The 19,196-nt window shown below is 43.7% G+C and overlaps 1 protein-coding gene across 3 annotated transcripts in view; it reads left to right on the top strand.

The window, feature by feature from the left end:
* The window catches only part of SAMSN1 (SAM domain, SH3 domain and nuclear localization signals 1), a 166,781-nt gene extending 154,804 nt beyond the window's left edge, over positions 1-11,977 (top strand). For all 3 annotated transcript variants that reach the window (XM_077294039.1, XM_077294040.1, XM_077294041.1), the window contains 4 exons: positions 1,235-1,386; positions 3,220-3,420; positions 6,430-6,580; positions 9,585-11,977. In XM_077294039.1, coding sequence (XP_077150154.1) covers positions 1,235-1,386; positions 3,220-3,420; positions 6,430-6,580; positions 9,585-9,784 — 704 coding nt within the window. In that variant the 3' untranslated portion in view covers positions 9,785-11,977. The remainder of the gene's footprint in view (positions 1-1,234; positions 1,387-3,219; positions 3,421-6,429; positions 6,581-9,584) is intronic.
* Positions 11,978-19,196: the final 7,219 nt, after the last annotated feature.

Consider the following 19,196-nt stretch of genomic DNA (forward strand, 5'->3'; position numbering starts at 1 on the left):
ACTCCTAGGCAGTCCAGGTACCACTCCTAGGCAGTCCAGGTACTACTTGTAGGCAGCCCAGGAGCCAATCCTAGGCAGCCCAGGAACCCCTCCTAGGCAGTCCAGGAACCCCTCCTAGGCAGTCCAGGTGCCACTCCTAAGCAGTCCAGGTGCCACTCCTAGGCAGTCCAGGTGCCACTCCTAGGCAGTCCAGGTACTACTTGTAGGCAGCCCAGGAACCCCTCCTAGGCAGTCCAGGAACCCCTCCTAGGCAGTCCAGGTGCCACTCCTAGGCAGTCCAGGTGCCACTCCTAGGCAGTCCAGGTGCCACTCCTAGGCAGTCCAGGTACTACTTGTAGGCAGCCCAGGAGCCAATCCTAGGCAGCCCAGGAACCCCTCCTAGGCAGTCCAGGAACCCCTCCTAGGCAGTCCAGGTGCCACTTCTAGGCAGTCCAGGTGCCACTCCTAGGCAGTCCAGGTGCCACTCCTAGGCAGTCCAGGTGCCACTCCTAGGCAGTCCAGGTGCCACTCCTAGGCAGTCCAGGTGCCACTTCTAGGCAGTCCAGGTGCCACTTCTAGGCAGTCCAGGTGCCACTCTTAGGCAGTCCAGGTGCCACTCCTAGGCAGTCCAGGTGCCACTCCTAGGCAGTCCAGGTGCCACTCCTAGGCAGTCCAGCTGATACCATGGTTCGGGTTCACTGGACAGGGACACTAGAGCAGAGGCATAGACAGGAAGGATTCAGAGACTGGTAGACAAACCGGACAATGTAGACTTTGGGAATAGGTTCTAGTTAAGGCACAGAGGTCTTGGGAGACGGCTCAGGTATTGCCGGAGTGGTTTCAGAATAACGAAGAATAACAAATAAACTACAGTAGACTAAAGGGACGATAGTGGATAAGGGAAAAATTATTATAGACTAATGACCTGGCAACATACAGTTGCACACACAAACTACCACTAAATAACTATAGGGATTGCTCAGGGACCTCTCTAATGGGGAGGGTGCCTTTTATACAAGAAGCCTCCCAGCTAGGCACGCCGTTAGAAGCCTGTGTGGTGTGAACAGGGGAAGGAGGGAGAAGAGGGTGAGGAAGCTTCTGCAGCCGGGGCGGTAAGTATGTCGGTGTCCCCACATGGAGAAAGCAGGGGAATCATGTGGGGCGCCATCAATGGACGTTACAATTACAGTGTCAATATGGTAAAAATTTGTAAAATGTATCAGACATATAGAAATAACTGCAAACCTTCCTCTAGGTGGTGTCACCAGTTGCTCTGATGGAACCAGTAACAGGGACAGCTTTAGACTTGATGATGACATTCCTTATACTGGTCCATTCTGTGGTCGAGCAAAAGTCCATACCGACTTTATCCCCAGCCCTTATGACGGAGAGTCACTGAAAATAAAGGTAAAGCACTAGCCGAAAATGGAATAAGCTGCTACTAGAAGGGTCTTCCTGCAATACATTATAGCAGAATGTATCATTTGATTTGTACCAACTTTATGGCAATAAAAAGTTGCCATTTATAGCACACACCATATTTGCGCTATTTCCATCGCCACTTTTGAAAAGTGATGAGAAAAATGTCCTGCGGTTAGCAAGAAGCTGAGCGGCCAACAACAGACTGATACATTTATTAAAAGAGTTATTTATTACTTTATAACAGTTGCTAATGGGACATGGTGAGTAGTAAAATAAAGAACGAAAAACGTTATTTACTGCACTGGAGCTGATGTTTCCTTCTCCCACTGGCATCACCCGCTGGACTCCTGGTTTCCTCTTCTGACGATCGTTGGGTGCTGATCGGCTGCAGCCTTTACATTCCATGTGGGTAGGAGGAAATTCTGATTGGCTGCAGTTGTGGACATAAAATCTTGCCAGGATTGGAAGCCAAGAGCCCGGTGGGGATGCTAGCAGCAGTACAGAACAGCAACCCGATTCCGGTAGGAGAGTATGCTGCTTTTGCTCTACCATCATCCTATTAAGTAACCGTTAGGCTGCCGTCACACTATCAGTATTTGGTCAGTATTTTACATCAGTATTTGTAAGCCAAAACCAGGAGTGGGTGATAAATGCAGGAGTGGTGCATATGTTTCTATTACACTTTTCCTCTAATTGTTCCACTCCTGGTTTTGGCTTACAAATACTGATGTAAAATACTGACCAAATACTGATAGTGTGACCGCAGCCTTATAAAGAGGTGGACAACGCCTTTAAGTTTAAAGCCAAAAAATACCATCTGCTCAAATAGATATAGATTTCAGGGGAAATGTATTAATCTATTTCTGCAACAATTATTTCACAAAAAAAGTTAATACAATGATGGCGTGTATTTTATTTGCGCTATAATTTGCAACTTTTGGTGCGAATTGTAGAGCAATTGTACAGAGCAGGTACAAATTAAGATTTCTGTCTCTAGACCCGTCCAACACGATGGTCCCAATCCCAACATATAAGTCACATTCTGTAATGAGAGATGACATGGCGCCGCTGTGAATATAGTGGATGTCTTCTGTTCATTACTTTATGTTCTCGAAAAACATGTTCGAGTGTCCGCGGCTGCATGCCTCGCGGCTGGTCGACTTATGTCTGGATGAACAATGTGATCAGCAGTCTGAAATCAGAGATGTGCGATTGACATCTTCCCTGGTTATCAGTCGGCCAGCGCCCCTATAGAAATAGCCAAACCTGTAGATATTGGCGGGTTCAGCCAACATTAGTCTATTATGTATGATGGCCTTAATGGCACATTTACGTAGGACAATTTCAGCCCGTCATCAAGCACCGATCAACAATACACAAGCCAATTACACTCAGGTAATGGTCTATTCATATGGGCCAACGACATAAGGTGGACATAATGACTGCGGCATGTTGTCGGCAGCACATCCCTGGTTATGGGGCGATGTGCTGCCGACAATGATGATTTTTTCCATAACATAGAGGCGGCTTGCAAGCAAAAGCCGCCAAGAGAATGGACCGGTCACTTGTTTTAGCTGATTCACAGCTTTCAAAGCCTGAAGACAGTAAAAAAGTTACAAGAGACAGAACATATGTGCAGCAAGTCGTTTTGACATTGTTATGCATATGTTAAGATTTTTTATAATGCTTTTTCATGGAGGTTCCAGGTGGAATCCACCTGAAAAAGGCTTTGTGTGCGCATACCCTAAGATCTGTCTGATTAAAATTGTGTGTGGTTATAATGCCAGCTTAACTCTTTTTATCATTTGTTTTTTTTAGAAAGGCGACATCATAGATATCATCTGTAAAACCCCCATGGGCATCTGGACTGGCATGCTGAACAACAAAGTCGGGAATTTTAAATTTATATATGTAGATGTCATATCTGAGGAGGAAGCTCCGAAGAGAATAATAAGAAGGAGAAGTAAACGACCAAGGCCAAAAACATTGCTAGAACTTCTGGAAAGATTCAATTTACAGGTAGGAAACACAGCATAACATAAGATGCTTTGACTTAAGGTGCTATTGACATGAAATTCTCACCAGATGTTGGTAAAAACCCATCCAATCCACACAGGCAAAGAAATCACCATAGATGTCCATAAATTATGTATAATAATGAGAAATGACACCAGGGAAAAACTATTGAACACTAGGGGCAAGAGAGATGCAAAAAGCCATGGAAAGTCATGACACCAGCTGAAATCTATCATAGCAACATAGTAACATAGTTAGCAAGGCCGAAAAAAGACATTTGTCCATCCAGTTCAGCCTATATTCTGTCAGAATAAATCCCCAGATCTACGTCCTTCTACAGAACCTAATAACTGTATGATACAATATTGTTCTGCTCCAGGAAGACATCCAGGCCTCTCTTGAACCCCTCGACTGAGTTCCCCATCACCACCTCTTCAGGCAAGCAATTCCAGATTCTCACTGCCCTAACAGTAAAGAATCCTCTTCTATGTTGGTGGAAAAACCTCCTCTCCTCCAGACGCAGAGAATGTCCCTTGTGATCGTCACCTTCCTTGGTATAAACAGAGATATTTGTATTGTCCCCTTATATACTTATACATGGTTATTAGATCGCCCCTCAGACTAAATAATCCTAATTTTGGTAATCTCTCTGGGTATTGTAGTTCCCCCATCCCCTTTATTAATTTTGTTGCCATCCTTTGTACTCGCTTTAGTTCCATTATATCCTTCCTGAGCACCGGTGCCCAAAACTGTACACAGTACTCCATGTGCGGTCTAACTAGACATTTGTACAGAGGCAGTATAATGTTCTCATCATGTGTATCCAGACCTCTTTTAATGCCTCCCATGATCCTGTTTGCCTTGGCAGCCGCTGCCTGGCACTGGCTGTTCCAGGTAAGTTTATCATTAACTAGGATCCGCAAGTCCTTCTCCATGTCAGATTTACCCAGTGGTTTCCCATTCAGTGTGTAATGATGATATTGATTCCTTCTTCTCATGTGTATAACCTTACATTTATCATTGTTAAATCGCATCTGCCTCGGCCCAAATTTCCAACTTATCCAGATCCATCTGTAGCAGAATACTATCTTCTCTTGCATTCTTCTCTTTATCTTTATTTTTTTATATAGCGCGAACATATTCCGCAGCGCTTTACAGACATTATCATCGCTGTCCCCAATGGGGCTCACAATCTAAATTCCCTATCAGTATGTCTTTGGAATGTGGGAGGAAATCGGAGTGCCGGAAACCCACGCAAACAAGGGGAGAACATACAAACTCCTTGCAGATAGTGTCCTTGGTGGGATTTGAACCCAGGACTCCAGCGCTGCAAGGCTGCAGTGCTAACCACTAAGCCACAGTGCTGCCCCATTGACTGCTTTACATAGTTTTGTATCATCTGCAAATATCAATATTTTACTGTGTAACAGATCGTTAATAAATATGTTGAATAGAACAGGTCCCAACACCGACCCCTGCGGTACCCCACTGGTCACAGCGACCCAGTTAGAGACTATACCATTTATAACTACCCTCTGCTTTCTATCACTAAGCCAGTTACTAACCCATTTACACACATTTTCCCCCAGACCAAGCATTCTCATTTTGTGTACCAACCTCTTGTGTGGCACGGTATCAAACCCTTTGGAAAAATCTAGATATACCACATCCAATTACTCACCTTGGTCCAGTCTATAGCTTACCTCTTCATAAAAACTGATTAGACTGGTTTGACAGGAGCGGCTCCTCATAAACCCATGCTGATATGGAGTTATACAGTTATTCTCATTGAGATAATCCAGAATAACATCCCTCAGAAACCCTTCAAATATTTTACTAACAATAGATGTTAGACTTACTGGCCTACAATTTCCAGGTTCACTTTTAGTAAAGCAATCCTGGAAAGAAAGGAGAGGTTTGTGGATGGTTTCCGCGCTTGCTGATCTATGATGAGACATGTATCCCAGATTGTCAAACAAAATAGTGGTTTATTCTACGCGTTTCAAAGTACAAAAGACTTCTTCATCAGGAGAGACCACATGTATAGCCTGTGGCCAGTTTATGGTGAAATGATGATCTTTCCACTTCAGGATTATGGCCCCAACAGTGCTCACTTGAACCTTCAGTAGTTTAGAAATTCTTCTGTAACCAATGCCATCAGTATGTTTTACAACAACAAGGTTGAGAAAGTCTTGAGAAATTTCACTGGTTTTACCCATCATGAGATGTTTCTTGTGCGGCACCTTGGTAATGAGACACCTCCTTATAGGCCATCAGTTGAACCTGCTGATATTATTTTTCACTAAGTGGCAGGACTGTTTTCTAATTACTAAGAAATTTCACCTGGTGTCATGACATTCCATGGCTTTTTTACCTCTCTTTTTTCGTATGTTCAATACTTTTTTCCTGAGTCTAGACTTACTATTACACATAACTTAATTTATGGACATCTGCGGTTTGATTTCTTTCTCTGTGTGGACTGGATGGGTTGTTACTGACATCTGATGAGAATTTCATGTCAATAGCACCATTTGAAATTACTTAGAAAATTGGTGACGTGTTCAATACTTACTTCACCCGCTGTATGTCACTCACTGAAATCTGAATGAGGCCTTATGTACTGTAGTTAATACAGTATACAGTACCATTCCTCAAAATTTGCTTTTCCTACCCCAAAAGTTTGGTGTAACATGCCCCAAATTCATTATGAGGACAGTGGCTCTTAATGACTTTATGACACATTTCTTACCAACCTGGGCACCATAAGCAGAAATCTACACCAGCGATGGGACTCTGTATATTTCGGCTATAATTACGGTAAGCCACTTTCCAGAGTAAAGGATACAGAATATGGCGGATAGTAATTATACAACCCCTGTAAAGCCCATCACTCTATTTAGAAATCTCATAGGGACCAGTTTGTAAACACCAGTAGTCACTTTGCACAAAAATGTGCGACTTATTGGATGATTTTATACTTGTTTCTGTTAACCTCTCTGTTCTGTCACACAGGAATATATGTCAAGCCTACTATTGAATGGATATGAGAATCTGGAAGATCTAAAGGACTTAAAGGACAGTCATCTCCGTGAGCTCAACATCACAAACCCTGAAGAGCGAATGAGGCTACTGATCGCCATCGAGAATTTACAAGATTGTGACTGTGAGTTATTCTATGTTGTATTTCTCGTCACAGATCAGCACCAGTGATGGATATGGATGATTATAGTGTCTTTTGGTCAACAAACAGAAGTTTGATTTTCTCATTAAAGGGAGTTGTCCGGCAGGAAAATGTAATGTATATTGTTTAGGAATCATAAAAAAAATCTCAAATTATCAAATCTTCTCACATCGTGTTGCTGTATTTTTGATCCGCTCTCCTGGTCCTGAAACCTAAATTTTCATATTGGTCTAGTAAAGGCTGTGTCTGTGAGATCCAAGAATCAGGGCACCAGACGTCCTTCATTAGATCATTTTATTGATACAGAAAAATCACAACGTTTCAGCCACGCAGGGCCTTTATCAAGTCATATCTCTCTTTATATGGCTCAATAAAGGCTCAGCGTGGCCAAAATGTTGTGATTTTGCTGTATCAATAGTTACCTAAAGGAGGACGTCTGGTGCCCTGGTTCCTGGATCTCTTTGTACTGTTACAACCTTGTGGAGGGTTTCACCGAGTGTGCAGACAACAGAGTGGTGCACGGGACTCGTCTATTGTAAGTTCAAAGGCTGTGTCTGTGACGTGATGAAGGGGGCTGGTTTGTCTAGTTCAGTTCAATATATAAACCAGCCCCTTCTCAGTGCATGAGAAATGGGCTAGCTTAACGGATGAACTGAGCGAGAGAGCCTGCCCCCTTTGACAAGTCACAACCTGTTTCGGAATGAAATAGGAAGTGACGGGACCAGAAGAAAGAGGGGGTCATAAATATAGTAGAAAGCTTTTTTTGGTCAACGATGAGAGGCAAACACTGAGACCTGGCACTGCTTAGAGGAGAAGTCAGCCTGTTCCACAACAGCTGCTATGTAATGTTGACCATAGACAATAGTAGTCAGGTGACATCCATCCTTTCAGACTCTTGTACATAGGAGCCGACATCTTGTCTAATCATGGTTTCGCTCAACAGGAGATGTCTGGGGTATCCTTCCTGTCCTCTTGGTAAAGGACAAGCTTAGCTACCACCTAAGTACAAAACATCTATGGTCCATAGCCAACATGACACGGCCCAACTCCACTAGTACTTTTCTGATATGTTCAGTATATGCAGAACGGGCTGTTTTCTGATTACTTTACACTGCAAATGTTTCAATATTTGGTGACTGATGACTGATAAAAAGATAAAATACACTCAAATATGTATTAATACAAATCCTAAAAACTTGGAACACGTGCCACTATCTTCAGGTGCTTCTTCTCAGCAGGATCCAAAGCGGCTCTTGACTTTGAAAATACGCTCAGGATTAGACTTTATAGGTCACAGCTTCATAGGAGTTTCAGGTAATCCCAGGAAAGTTAATATAAGGACAGGCTGGAAGCATTAGGAAGGTTCATGGGATTATAGGTGCCGAAAAAAAATGTCAATTTTAAGAGTCTTTTACTATAGAGTAATACGTGTATGAATTAACTCTTAAGATATTCATTCTGTAATGTATAATAAAAGGTATATAGGCTGAAGATGGTAAGAGAAAAAATCTTAATTTCTACTCATTTCATTAAAAAAACATAATGGGGATTCAATAAAAAAATTCTATATTACCTCGTTGACCCATATTAAAAAATAGCCCAAATGGGAAGTTGCTCAAAAAAAGTGCAACATTTGCTGTTTTCATGCCAGTCCCAGTAACTTTAGTATCATAACTTAGTCTAGAAATGTACTCCTGTCTCTGACTGTAGTAACATTTCTGGCAGCAGCGCACACCAGGTAGCAGGTGCACCCAATTCATTAAATGGCGGGTGCCTCTAAATGATTTAGGTGCCATGTACTCCGGTGAGCTCGTTCTTTAAGACTGGCATGCACAAAGCAAGTCTTAATGAAGGGATCCCAGATGACTGGTGTAAGAGGTAGGTCCTTTCCGGCTTCTCTCCACCCCACTCTTTTAGACTGACAGGTCCCTCCCTATGTGTGTATAGAGAATTGTCAGCTTAGGGAATTAGGAAAGGGGGAAGCTGCTGGGGAACCACTAAGGCTGCAAAGTCCCAGTCGTTTTTTCAAGGTTTGCTCTGAAATGTCGCAGTGTTTCTGTTATGATAGTGTAGCAACTCACTCGGGAAAAATTGGTAACACACTAAAACTGCAACTGACCCTGTCAGTTCCTTGAGATCCTGACCCACAGTCCTTAGTGGTTCCTGCGTGAGCTGAGATAGACCTAAACACAAACTAGATGATGACAACTCGGACTTGCGGTGCCTGAAAGTCCGTCAAGCGCTTCACGTTCCTTCCAAAGAACCAGAGGGCAGAGCAGAGTGCAAATTACCTACAGAAGGGAAAGTGTGCTGAAATAAAAAGATACCAGAGTGAGTATAACAAACCACAAAATAAAGTATAAAAAGTATATACTGATAGAGAATAAGCCACCTACTTCCTAAAAAGAATCAGAAGATAAGTGCAGGGAAAAGAACATAGACAGCAGAGAGATAAACCCATTAAAGTTGATTCTTTGGAAGCAGCAAAAATATGCATTTGTCCTACTTTGACAAAGCTGAGATAGATGGAGGCCCAGGTCATCGCATCTCTGAAACATCGTGCCCTGTAGGGTATTCCTAGTATACAGTGGTCAGTACCTACCAAAAGTGATCCAAAGAGGTCAACTGCTTAAATAGTGAAGGTGTTATGGGCTTCCAAGTCTCATTGATGCATGGAAAGACGTAAGACAGTCCAATACCAAAGAGGAGGGACTGTAGAACAGATTGCTGAGAAAGTTATAGGGGTTATCCAGCAGCCCTCATTCCCAGCAGAAGGTGACTGGCGCTGTTGCTGACCTGTTCTGTTGTACACAGCCCCTTGGCATACATGAGCAGGTAGATAGATAGATAGATAGATAGATAGATAGATAGATAGATAGATAGATAGATATGAGATAGATAGATACTATTTCCTCTCAGCAGCGGTGCATTTCCGCCGTATTTCAGGATGTGTCACTGAGAAGACTTTCTGTTTCTGTTGTGACAGGTGAACATGAAGCTGGCACTGACGCGGTGACACAGACGCTCAGCCCTGACACCGCTGCAAACAAACGTGAACTAAGTGACTGTCCAAGAGATTCAGGATGTTACATTACATTGGAGAATTCAGAAAACAGCAAAGATGACGTCGAGTCAGAAAAACTGTGTGAATCTGTACAGAAAATCACCATTACCGAATCCCCCTAACTAGCCGTCACTGGGACATTTGTCAGAACTGAGGCACGAGCCTGTTTTCGCAGTTTACACATGGTCGGCTCGTCAGATCCTTGAGTGCGATGTTCCTTCCCGTGGCAGATTTTCTCTCTCTTAGTATTTATTAGCGATGTATAAAGCAGCGGACAGAGCCGGACATGGCGGATCGACAGGATCTCACGGGGGTTGGGGCGGCACAGTTTCTATGTTACGACAAGAAGCGCTTATGACCATGACCATGTACTGCAGAACGTCCGCCATGATCCAGTCCAAATCTCCAAGGATCTCATTACTGGTACTAGACAAGCCAAATCATTTACAGGGAACTCTCTGTCTCAATGGATCTATATTTCTGCTGGGATATAGATGTAGCGGTGTTTAGTTTGTCATTGCAATGTGCAGCTCTGTATAAAACCCGCAAGGATGTTTCCATGAGTTATGTCAAATGACAATTGCAGCCCTGCTACTTCTGACAAAGTCAGCCCTGCTACAGCTATAACATCATTCTTTTGGCATTGTACATAATGGCATATGTTGGGTATTAATAAATACGTTATATCTATGTGCTTTTGGTAGGAAAACAGTGACGACCCCAACCTTGTTGTGACCTTAGTCCCTATGTTAGTGCTGAGTGTCAGGATGTTCCCCACCACCCCTGGTCCCTGGCATGGAAACTCTCTGATAGACAACTTATTTCACTTTCTTCTCACCCCCCGCTAGTAATCACCATACCTATTCCCAGTCCACCTTACCGCTATGGGGACTTGTTTTTAGCAGGACCTTGAATGACCTTAGTAATTTTACCATATAATCTACTGGAAACCAGCAGAGGGTAAATGCAACTAATCCATTGTTTTTTAGGTTTTGTGGAAAAATGACCTGATGACGTGATTCTCTGGATTGGCACAATTATGGTGAAGCCAAACAAGCACAGTTCTTCTTTTATTTAAGTGATGAAAACATTTCAGAACCCATTTCTATTTTTCTTGTTAGGGGCTCATATTTTGTGTGGCGACCTGCATTTACTATTGTCACAATTTTTGGTTACAGAGAAGCTTTCAATCACTTTTTAGTGGATTTTTTGGGAATATGGTGGGGGGATCGAAAATGGCAATATTGGTATTTTTATTTATTTTTTCGTTTTCCTTGAACAGGCACGTCACCAGGATCACGCAACTAAAAGGAGTTGTCTGGCCTTAGGGTGCTTAGTCCTTAGTCTGTAGTCGCTCTTACTGCGTGCTGTGAGTTTTTTTTGGAGCCTGACCGCCAGTGTCTGATTTGCATGCATGCGGTCACATGCCAACTAGATGTGCGCCATCTCCTTCAATGCAATCGTACTGAACAAGGCCAGACACGACTAGTTAGAATGTGGCCAAAAGTATCAAATCAGATACAATCGCCAGCACCAGAAGATCCTCATAGCGCGTAGTGTGCACGATGCGAGGATTTACAAGTCTGTAGTTACATACAGTGACTGCAGACTTGTATATCAAGGCCGGACAACCCTTTCAACTGCCTCTGCCAGAGACTGATAGTGGCAAGCTAGCGCAGATAGATGCCGATAGAGGTAGTTGCTGGCTGTACAACAAAGGTGGCACCTGCCATATTTCGAGCGGGGTCGGCTCCTGGGCCTGCTCCATATACCCACACCCAACATAAGATGTAATATTACCTTTTATGTCAGGAACGGGCTAAAGTCAAAGTACTATTACTTTTTTAACTCATGATTTGCCCCCTTCCTTTTCTCAATGACGCCTTAGGAGATTACCCTTCGTCCTGACTCTGACACCTACACATTATGGATGGAAATTCTGCTGTAAATATGTGTGCCTTTACTGTGATGTGTATACCTATATTGTATTCTATGCATCCTCTGTTATATTCCTATTCGATACTGTAGCATCGCAGTCCTGTAGTTCCTTACAATACAGATAGCGTGCAGGGGCGGACATGTTATATGGGGCTGCACAAGGGCCCAATAGGGTACAGTTATTTTACACAAAAAAAACATACATGAATTCTCCACACCTCAATCAACTCAATGTGGAAAATTTGCAAACACAAGGCATATATACCACAAAATAAATTGACATGGTGCGAATTTCAAAAGCGCACCGCAGGCCGGTTTCTGCAGTGTAAAGCACAGTGGTCTACTTTCCTGGAACTTTTTTTTTTTAATTATTTGTGCACATACAGTGGGGCAAAAAAGTATTTAGTCATTCAGCAACAGTGCAAGTTCCACCACTTAAAAAGATGAGAGGCGTCTGTAATTTACATCATAGGTAGACCTCAACTATGGGAGACAAACTGAGAAAAAAAAATCCAGAAAATCACATTGTCTGTTTTTTTATCATTTTATTTGCATATTATGGTGGAAAATAAGTATTTGGTCAGAAACAAAATTTCATCTCAATACTTTGTAATATATCCTTTGTTGGCAATGACAGAGGTCAAACGTTTTCTGTAAGTCTTCACAAGGTTGCCACACACTGTTGTTGGTATGTTGGCCCATTCCTCCATGCAGATCTCCTCTAGAGCAGTGATGTTTTTGGCTTTTCGCTTGGCAACACGGACTTTCAACTCCCTCCAAAGGTTTTCTATAGGGTTGAGATCTGGAGACTGGCTAGGCCACTCCAGGACCTTGAAATGCTTCTTACGAAGCCACTCCTTCGTTGCCCTGGCGGTGTGCTTTGGATCATTGTCATGTTGAAAGACCCAGCCACGTTTCATCTTCAATGCCCTTGCTGATGGAAGGAGGTTTGCACTCAAAATCTCATGATACATGGCCCCATTCATTCTTTCATGTACCCGGATCAGTCGTCCTGGCCCCTTTGCAGAGAAACAGCCCCAAAGCATGATGTTTCCACCACCATGCTTTACAGTAGGTATGGTGTTGGATGGATGCAACTCAGTATTCTTTTTCCTCCAAACACGACAAGTTGTGTTTCTACCAAACAGTTCCAGTTTGGTTTCATCAGACCATAGGACATTCTCCCAGAACTCCTCTGGATCATCCAAATGCTCTCTAGCAAACTTCAGACGGGCCCGGACATGTACTGGCTTAAGCAGTGGGACACGTCTGGCACTGCAGGATCTGAGTCCATAGTGGCGTAGTGTGTTACTTATGGTAGGCCTTGTTACATTGGTCCCAGCTCTCTGCAGTTCATTCACTAGGTCCCCCCGCGTGGTTCTGGGATTTTTGCTCACCGTTCTTGTGATCATTCTGACCCCACGGGGTGGGATTTTGCGTGGAGCCCCAGATCGAGGGAGATTATCAGTGGTCTTGAATGTCTTCCATTTTCTAATTATTGCTCCCACTGTTGATTTCTTCACTCCAAGCTGGTTGGCTATTGCAGATTCAGTCTTCCCAGCCTGGTGCAGGGCTACAATTTTGTTTCTGGTGTCCTTTGACAGCTCTTTGGTCTTCACCATAGTGGAGTTTGGAGTCAGACTGTTTGAGGGTGTGCACAGGTGTCTTTTTATACTGATAACAAGTTTAAACAGGTGCCATTACTACAGGTAATGAGTGGAGGAAAGAGGAGACTCTTAAAGAAGAAGTTACAGGTCTGTGAGAGCCAGAAATCTTGATTGTTTGTTTCTGACCAAATACTTATTTTCCACCATAATATGCAAATAAAATGATAAAAAAACAGACAATGTGATTTTCTGGATTTTTATTTCTCAGTTTGTCTCCCATAGTTGAGGTCTACCTATGATGTAAATTACAGACGCCTCTCATCCTTTTAAGTGGTGGAACTTGCACTATTGCTGAATGACTAAATACTTTTTTGCCCCACTGTATATACACAGCAGAAAAAAACAACCACACCATGGTGAGAAGTTATCCTAAGGGGTAGAGACCCTAGGCCCTCACCCTCCGGCCCCGGGCCACTGAGCTCGTGCCCATAACTTATGATATACTGCAGAGCTGCAATCACAATTCTGCTGCTTTCTATGGAGAGCAGTTGACAGATTCACCACTAACAGATCACTTGAGCTTTAGTAGAGTTTTTTCCTATATTAGATTACTGTAAAGTGCTTGGTGCGAAACTGACACCTCCCAAAAAGCAAATCCCCAGAGCAAGCACTGTACAGACACGGGTATATGAAAGTCAGAGGAAGCAGCAAATCTTGTTCTATCCGACTCGAGCCTCAGTGTAATACATCGTCCATCTTGGGAGCCGGACCCGCAGCTCGTATATTGAAGGGGTTTTGTATGATGATACAGCCCCTGATCTGTGACGACAGACACCCATCGATGACCTAGGGCATTACGTAGGTGTAATCTCACCCTATATTTCATGTATCCAACAACTCCAGTTATAATCGGCAATGGCGTAACTGAGTGTGGGGATTGCAGTCGCATCAGGGCCCCGGGGGCCTAGTTGGCCAAAAAAAGTCCCTTTGGCCCATATAGGATGACGACAATTATTAAATAAAGACCCAGGATAGTTGGGGGCCCTGTTGGGAGATTTTGCATTGGGGCCCACTAGCTTCATGTTTCGCCACTGATAATAGGTTTTGTGTAGATGTGATTAGTTCTATGAACTATTTTTCTTTTTTACTTTAACTCTTTTTACAATTTCTTACATTATGTGTTTTTCTTATATGAAGTGAATTTTGTATAAATCATGTAGAAAAGATTTGGAAATAAAGGGCATTTCTGGTACCTGTTGTGAGCCCATGGTTTTTAAAGAAATCTGTTACTCAGCCGCAGCAGAATTGAGATAAAGTCATTCTATTAGTCAGCCGCGCTGCAGGATTTTATTTCGTTATTTGGGTGCATTTGCTTTTTCTTTGTTTTCTGGTTTCCAGCCTCCCAAGTGTGAATATTGTACCTATTGTCATGCAATGGGCGAGTGGACACCCAGCGTGCGGTGCAACATGAGGTGAACACCAGGGAAAATGTACAGGGAGACCCTGGTGATAGGGAGAAAGGAGAGGGGTCACCTCCCAACATAAACCTGAGTCTGATCACTGCCCTCCCTATCGTCCCTAGATGGGTCCTTCCCCCCATGCGTGATCACGTACCTAAACCCCTGCTGGCTCTGAACTTATCCTGACTGGTACTCAGGCCAGTGAGACACTAGTCCCACTACCACAATAAGACAAGAGGTAGATACGACAAACAGTGGGAAAAGACACAACAAAAAACACTCGTTAGCATCTCCAACAGGAAACTTCACTGCTGCAACAGGAACGACCACCTCCAAAGAGGTCAGTATAGAAGATCTGTAAGCAGCAAGGAATGAAGCTAGAAGTGGGTTTCTATAGTGGAAGGGAGTGGTCACAAAGTGCTGCATCTGAGAACTCAAGCTCCAAGTGCACAGCCAGAAGAGAAAAGGCCCTTAACCCTTTCAGCACCGAATGAAAGTAAATCCACTTCAATTCAAGGTAAATGACAAAAGAGGGCCTGCAATCTAATAAATGTTGTGAGCTTCTTGATCCCAGATCCTCCAGGAGTCGCATCAGGACGTGACACACTCGTGACACCTATTCACTGCTTAAAGGGAACCCATATTTACCAACACCAGGTCACAATACTAAGGGTATCCGTGCAAATCGGACTGAGATCGGACCGCAATACCATGGCTCTCCCGACCCGAGTGTGACAGCTTCATATATTGAATGGTAGGTAGCCACTGACTGCTGTCAATTAATGCCACTGCCCAGGGTAGCGCGCCCACAGCAGTATGACTGACGTCCTGGCGTGTGCCGGGAGAGCAGGGAGGATAAGCCATACCTTTTTCTTCCTCCCTGCTCCGCGCACACTCAGGGAAGTTATATACATTGCTGTGGACGTGTCCCCTCCTCTATCTGGGCAGCAGCACTGATGACAGCAATCCTGGTCTAATCCAGTGACCACTAGCAAGGACAATTAAAATTACTTTTTTAAACACTTATATTAAGTGTTTGGGCTAATTCAAGCATCATTAAAGAGTGTACTAGGAGGCTGATAATATCTTCTAGGGGTAAATCCAGATCTCAGGTTCCCTTTAAAAGAAGAGATCTTCATTATGTAACGGTAACAATTTAACGAGAACTTGTCACCAGGCATCACTGATCTCTGTGCACACCCATACAAAGGAAGCTGTCAGTCACTGACTAGGACCACCCACTTGACTGAAAAGTCCCAAATCAGCAGGGACTGAAGTGAGAAAATTAAAAATAATACTGAATCTTTTCCCACAAACCTATATATCAACCTGCCAGCTCCTCCTGTTCTATTCTACCATGCTGCCTACATAAATGCTTAGATGGCTTCCCTAAAAAGAACTAGTGACACCTTTGACATGGAAAAAAACAAGATTTTCCTGGTTGTCTTAAGTAAATAAAATTGCAAGTTTCAGTCTGCAGTCTTCATTACTTCATTCTGTTTCACACCCCCTGCAGTTTGCAGCCCGATCAAAGTTTCACATTTTTCTCTCATGGGAGCGTCTCTCTCTGTAATACAGGCTGGATGTGAGCTCGGTGTATATCCAGTGTGCTGCTGTCTTCTGCAGATCATATATCAGCACAGATTCTATTTTGTAAGGGTGTGTTCACACCGAATTTTTTAGTGAGTTGACGAATCAGAAACTCTCCAAAAACCATCAGTTTTTGGAGATGTGTTCACACTGAATCTTTGCATTAAGTTTTTGGAGCAGAAACTGAGCAGAAACTCTCCAAAGTCTTCTTCAAAAACGTGGAAATTTCCGTTTAGTGTCTACATCAAAAACTAAGCAGAAAAAAATCGCAGTATAAACACACTCTGTGGCAAGAGTTTTTCAAGGAGTTTTTTGGAGCTGAAAGTGAGCGGAAACTCTCTAAAAATTCCTCCAAATCTCAAAGTTCCTCAAAAACTTGGGAGTTTCCGCTCAGTTTCTACTTCGAAAATTCATCAAAAATATTCTGTGTGCACATCGCTTTAGGTATGTGCACATGGCGTCTTTTAGATGGCAGCAAACTTGCCGGTCTCTCCCAGACGAAGCTGCTTCAGGAGAATGCTGGTGGTTGTTCCTCTGAGGTGGCTTCACCAAAGTTCTTGCCATCGTCTTATTCTGTACTATGAAGTTGCTTGAAAAATGAACATTTCACTTCCGAAGCGGCCGCAGTAAGTGGCACATTGCTGGAATCGGGGTCTCTGCCCCTACATCAATCTGCATTCAAATTATATAGCAAAAGCCCGGTGACAGATTCCCTTTTAAAATAGTAGAGATCTGCATCTGACCGGGATACAAAGATGTGCGAACAGGATGCGAGATATAAATGCGGAAACGCTGAAAATAAACCTGTAGATAAAATAAAACAACATTCATTAATGAGGCAGAAGTGAATGTGTAAATACTTCCTGATAGCCATGACGATTTGTATCTTTTAGGACATGCAAGCTAATTATCATCTTTGCCATCACTGACCTAGATGTACAGGATCCTGCAGGCTGCCACTGAGGCGACAACAACCACACGCATAAAAAGGTTTTTACTTGTGCTTACTGCCATCTGCTGCTGCACAAAGGAAGCGCAGCGGCAAAAAATAAACTTTAATAAGTATGTATATCATCAAATGTAATTTCATCATAAGTATTGAACACGTCATCAATTTTCTAAGTAAAAATATTTCTAAAGGTGCAAGGAAATTCTCCCCAGATGTCGGTAACAACCCATCTAATCCAAACCGGCAAATAAATCACCATAGGTGCCCATAAATTAAGTTATGTGTCATAATGAGAAATGACACAGGGAAAAATGAACAAATGCAGAAAGAGAGGTGGAAAAAGCTGCAAACTATCAGTAATTAGGTAGCAATCCTGCCACTGAGTGAGAAATAATGTCAGCAGGTTCAACTGATGGACTACAAAAAGGGGCCTCTGATAGGGTGAGTATCAAAAAGACTGACCGTCACATCCAAACATAAATATCTGATAAGGTGAGGTCCCGGGCACATTCTGAGAAGCTCAGCCCCAGACTCCGGAAAGTACGCCTTGGTGCTCTGAAAGATGGCGCCCAGGTCAGAAGCCAGGGAGTATCAGTACAGAGAAGGCTTTGCATGTTGTTCCTGCGTCCTGCGCTTACTCTTGCCCAGTATACCTCCCCAGTGCTCATAAGCTCCCCTGCCTCTGCTTGTGACGTCAGCGAGACTCCACTGATAACCTAGATGGTCAGACACGACTGCCAGACCTGTGTCACCTGCACCAAACCACGGGGAGAAGAATCTGACACCGGCATGCCATGCATGCATTACTCTGAAATTCTGCGGCATTACGGAAAAAAGCATACATGGAAAAGCCGGTGGGGGATATTGGCCCTGATTCATCAAACTTTTTTACGGCAAAATTCTGATGCAAAAAGCTTTGAAAAGTCGTAACATTTTAGAGCAAAATTTCACAACTATTGCATTTTTAACACCATTTTCGCTAACCTCCGACAATGTAGGCGGTACAGACCACCCGCTCGGCTTGTCAAATTCATGAAAACGGGCGGCGTTCCGAACACTACAAAACTTACTACAATCCATGACTGGAACAAGATTAGTGGCGAGGCATACACGGAGGAGCACACCATTCGTCAGGTGGACCGGATTCATTAAGACGTGAGCGCTTCTTAATGATTCGGGAGCATCAGACTTCTCATCAAGACTCGTGTGAACAATGCCGGGCCTCATGAATTGGGACCTATGTGTTTTATGCTCACTAGTCAGAGGCCGGTCCCCAGCAGTTGCTCCCCGCCACACTCCCCTACATTGACAGGTCTCTCCCTGAGAGTGCGCACTATCACATTCACATGCAGGGGCTGGGGAGCTGGTAAGCACTGAGGACATATACTGGGCTGCAGGAAGACACAGGAAATAGGGTGTCCACTAAATAACCCCTTATAAACCAATCCACTGTGCCCCATAAAATAAACGTTTGGTATACTTATGGGCAACGTTCCTCCAATCGCAGCACTGTGGCTCCCCAGCAGTCACGTGGTGCGTGACCGTGTGACATCCGTCAGTAACATCCGTGTGACATTCGTGTATCCGGTGTCTTTGTCCGTGTGTCCCCAGCCATGTGCCATTCGTGTGTCCGTGTGACACATACCGGCAGCAGGGAAAAGCAGTACAGTTAGCTGTTCCCAGGCGCCAGGTGCTGAAGACAGATCTCATCATTGTCGCCTGGACTCTCAAACCTCAGCGTGACTAGGTGACAATGATGGGAGTATTCAGCACCCGCTGTGTGGATCATGTATAAAATAAAGAATAAAAAAAATGGCAAGTGCAAATCAGACAGCTGTGGGTTGATATTAATAGCCTGGGAAGGGGCCAGGGATATTGTCCCCCCCCCCTCCTGGGCTACTAACATCAGCCCTCAGCTGCCTCAGAAATGGCGCATCAATAAGATGTGCCAGGTTTGACACCTAGCCTCGCTCTTCCCACTTGTGTGATG

This window comes from Ranitomeya variabilis, chromosome 3, assembly GCF_051348905.1.
Source record: "Ranitomeya variabilis isolate aRanVar5 chromosome 3, aRanVar5.hap1, whole genome shotgun sequence".
In the NCBI taxonomy this organism is placed as follows: Eukaryota; Metazoa; Chordata; class Amphibia; order Anura; family Dendrobatidae; genus Ranitomeya; species Ranitomeya variabilis.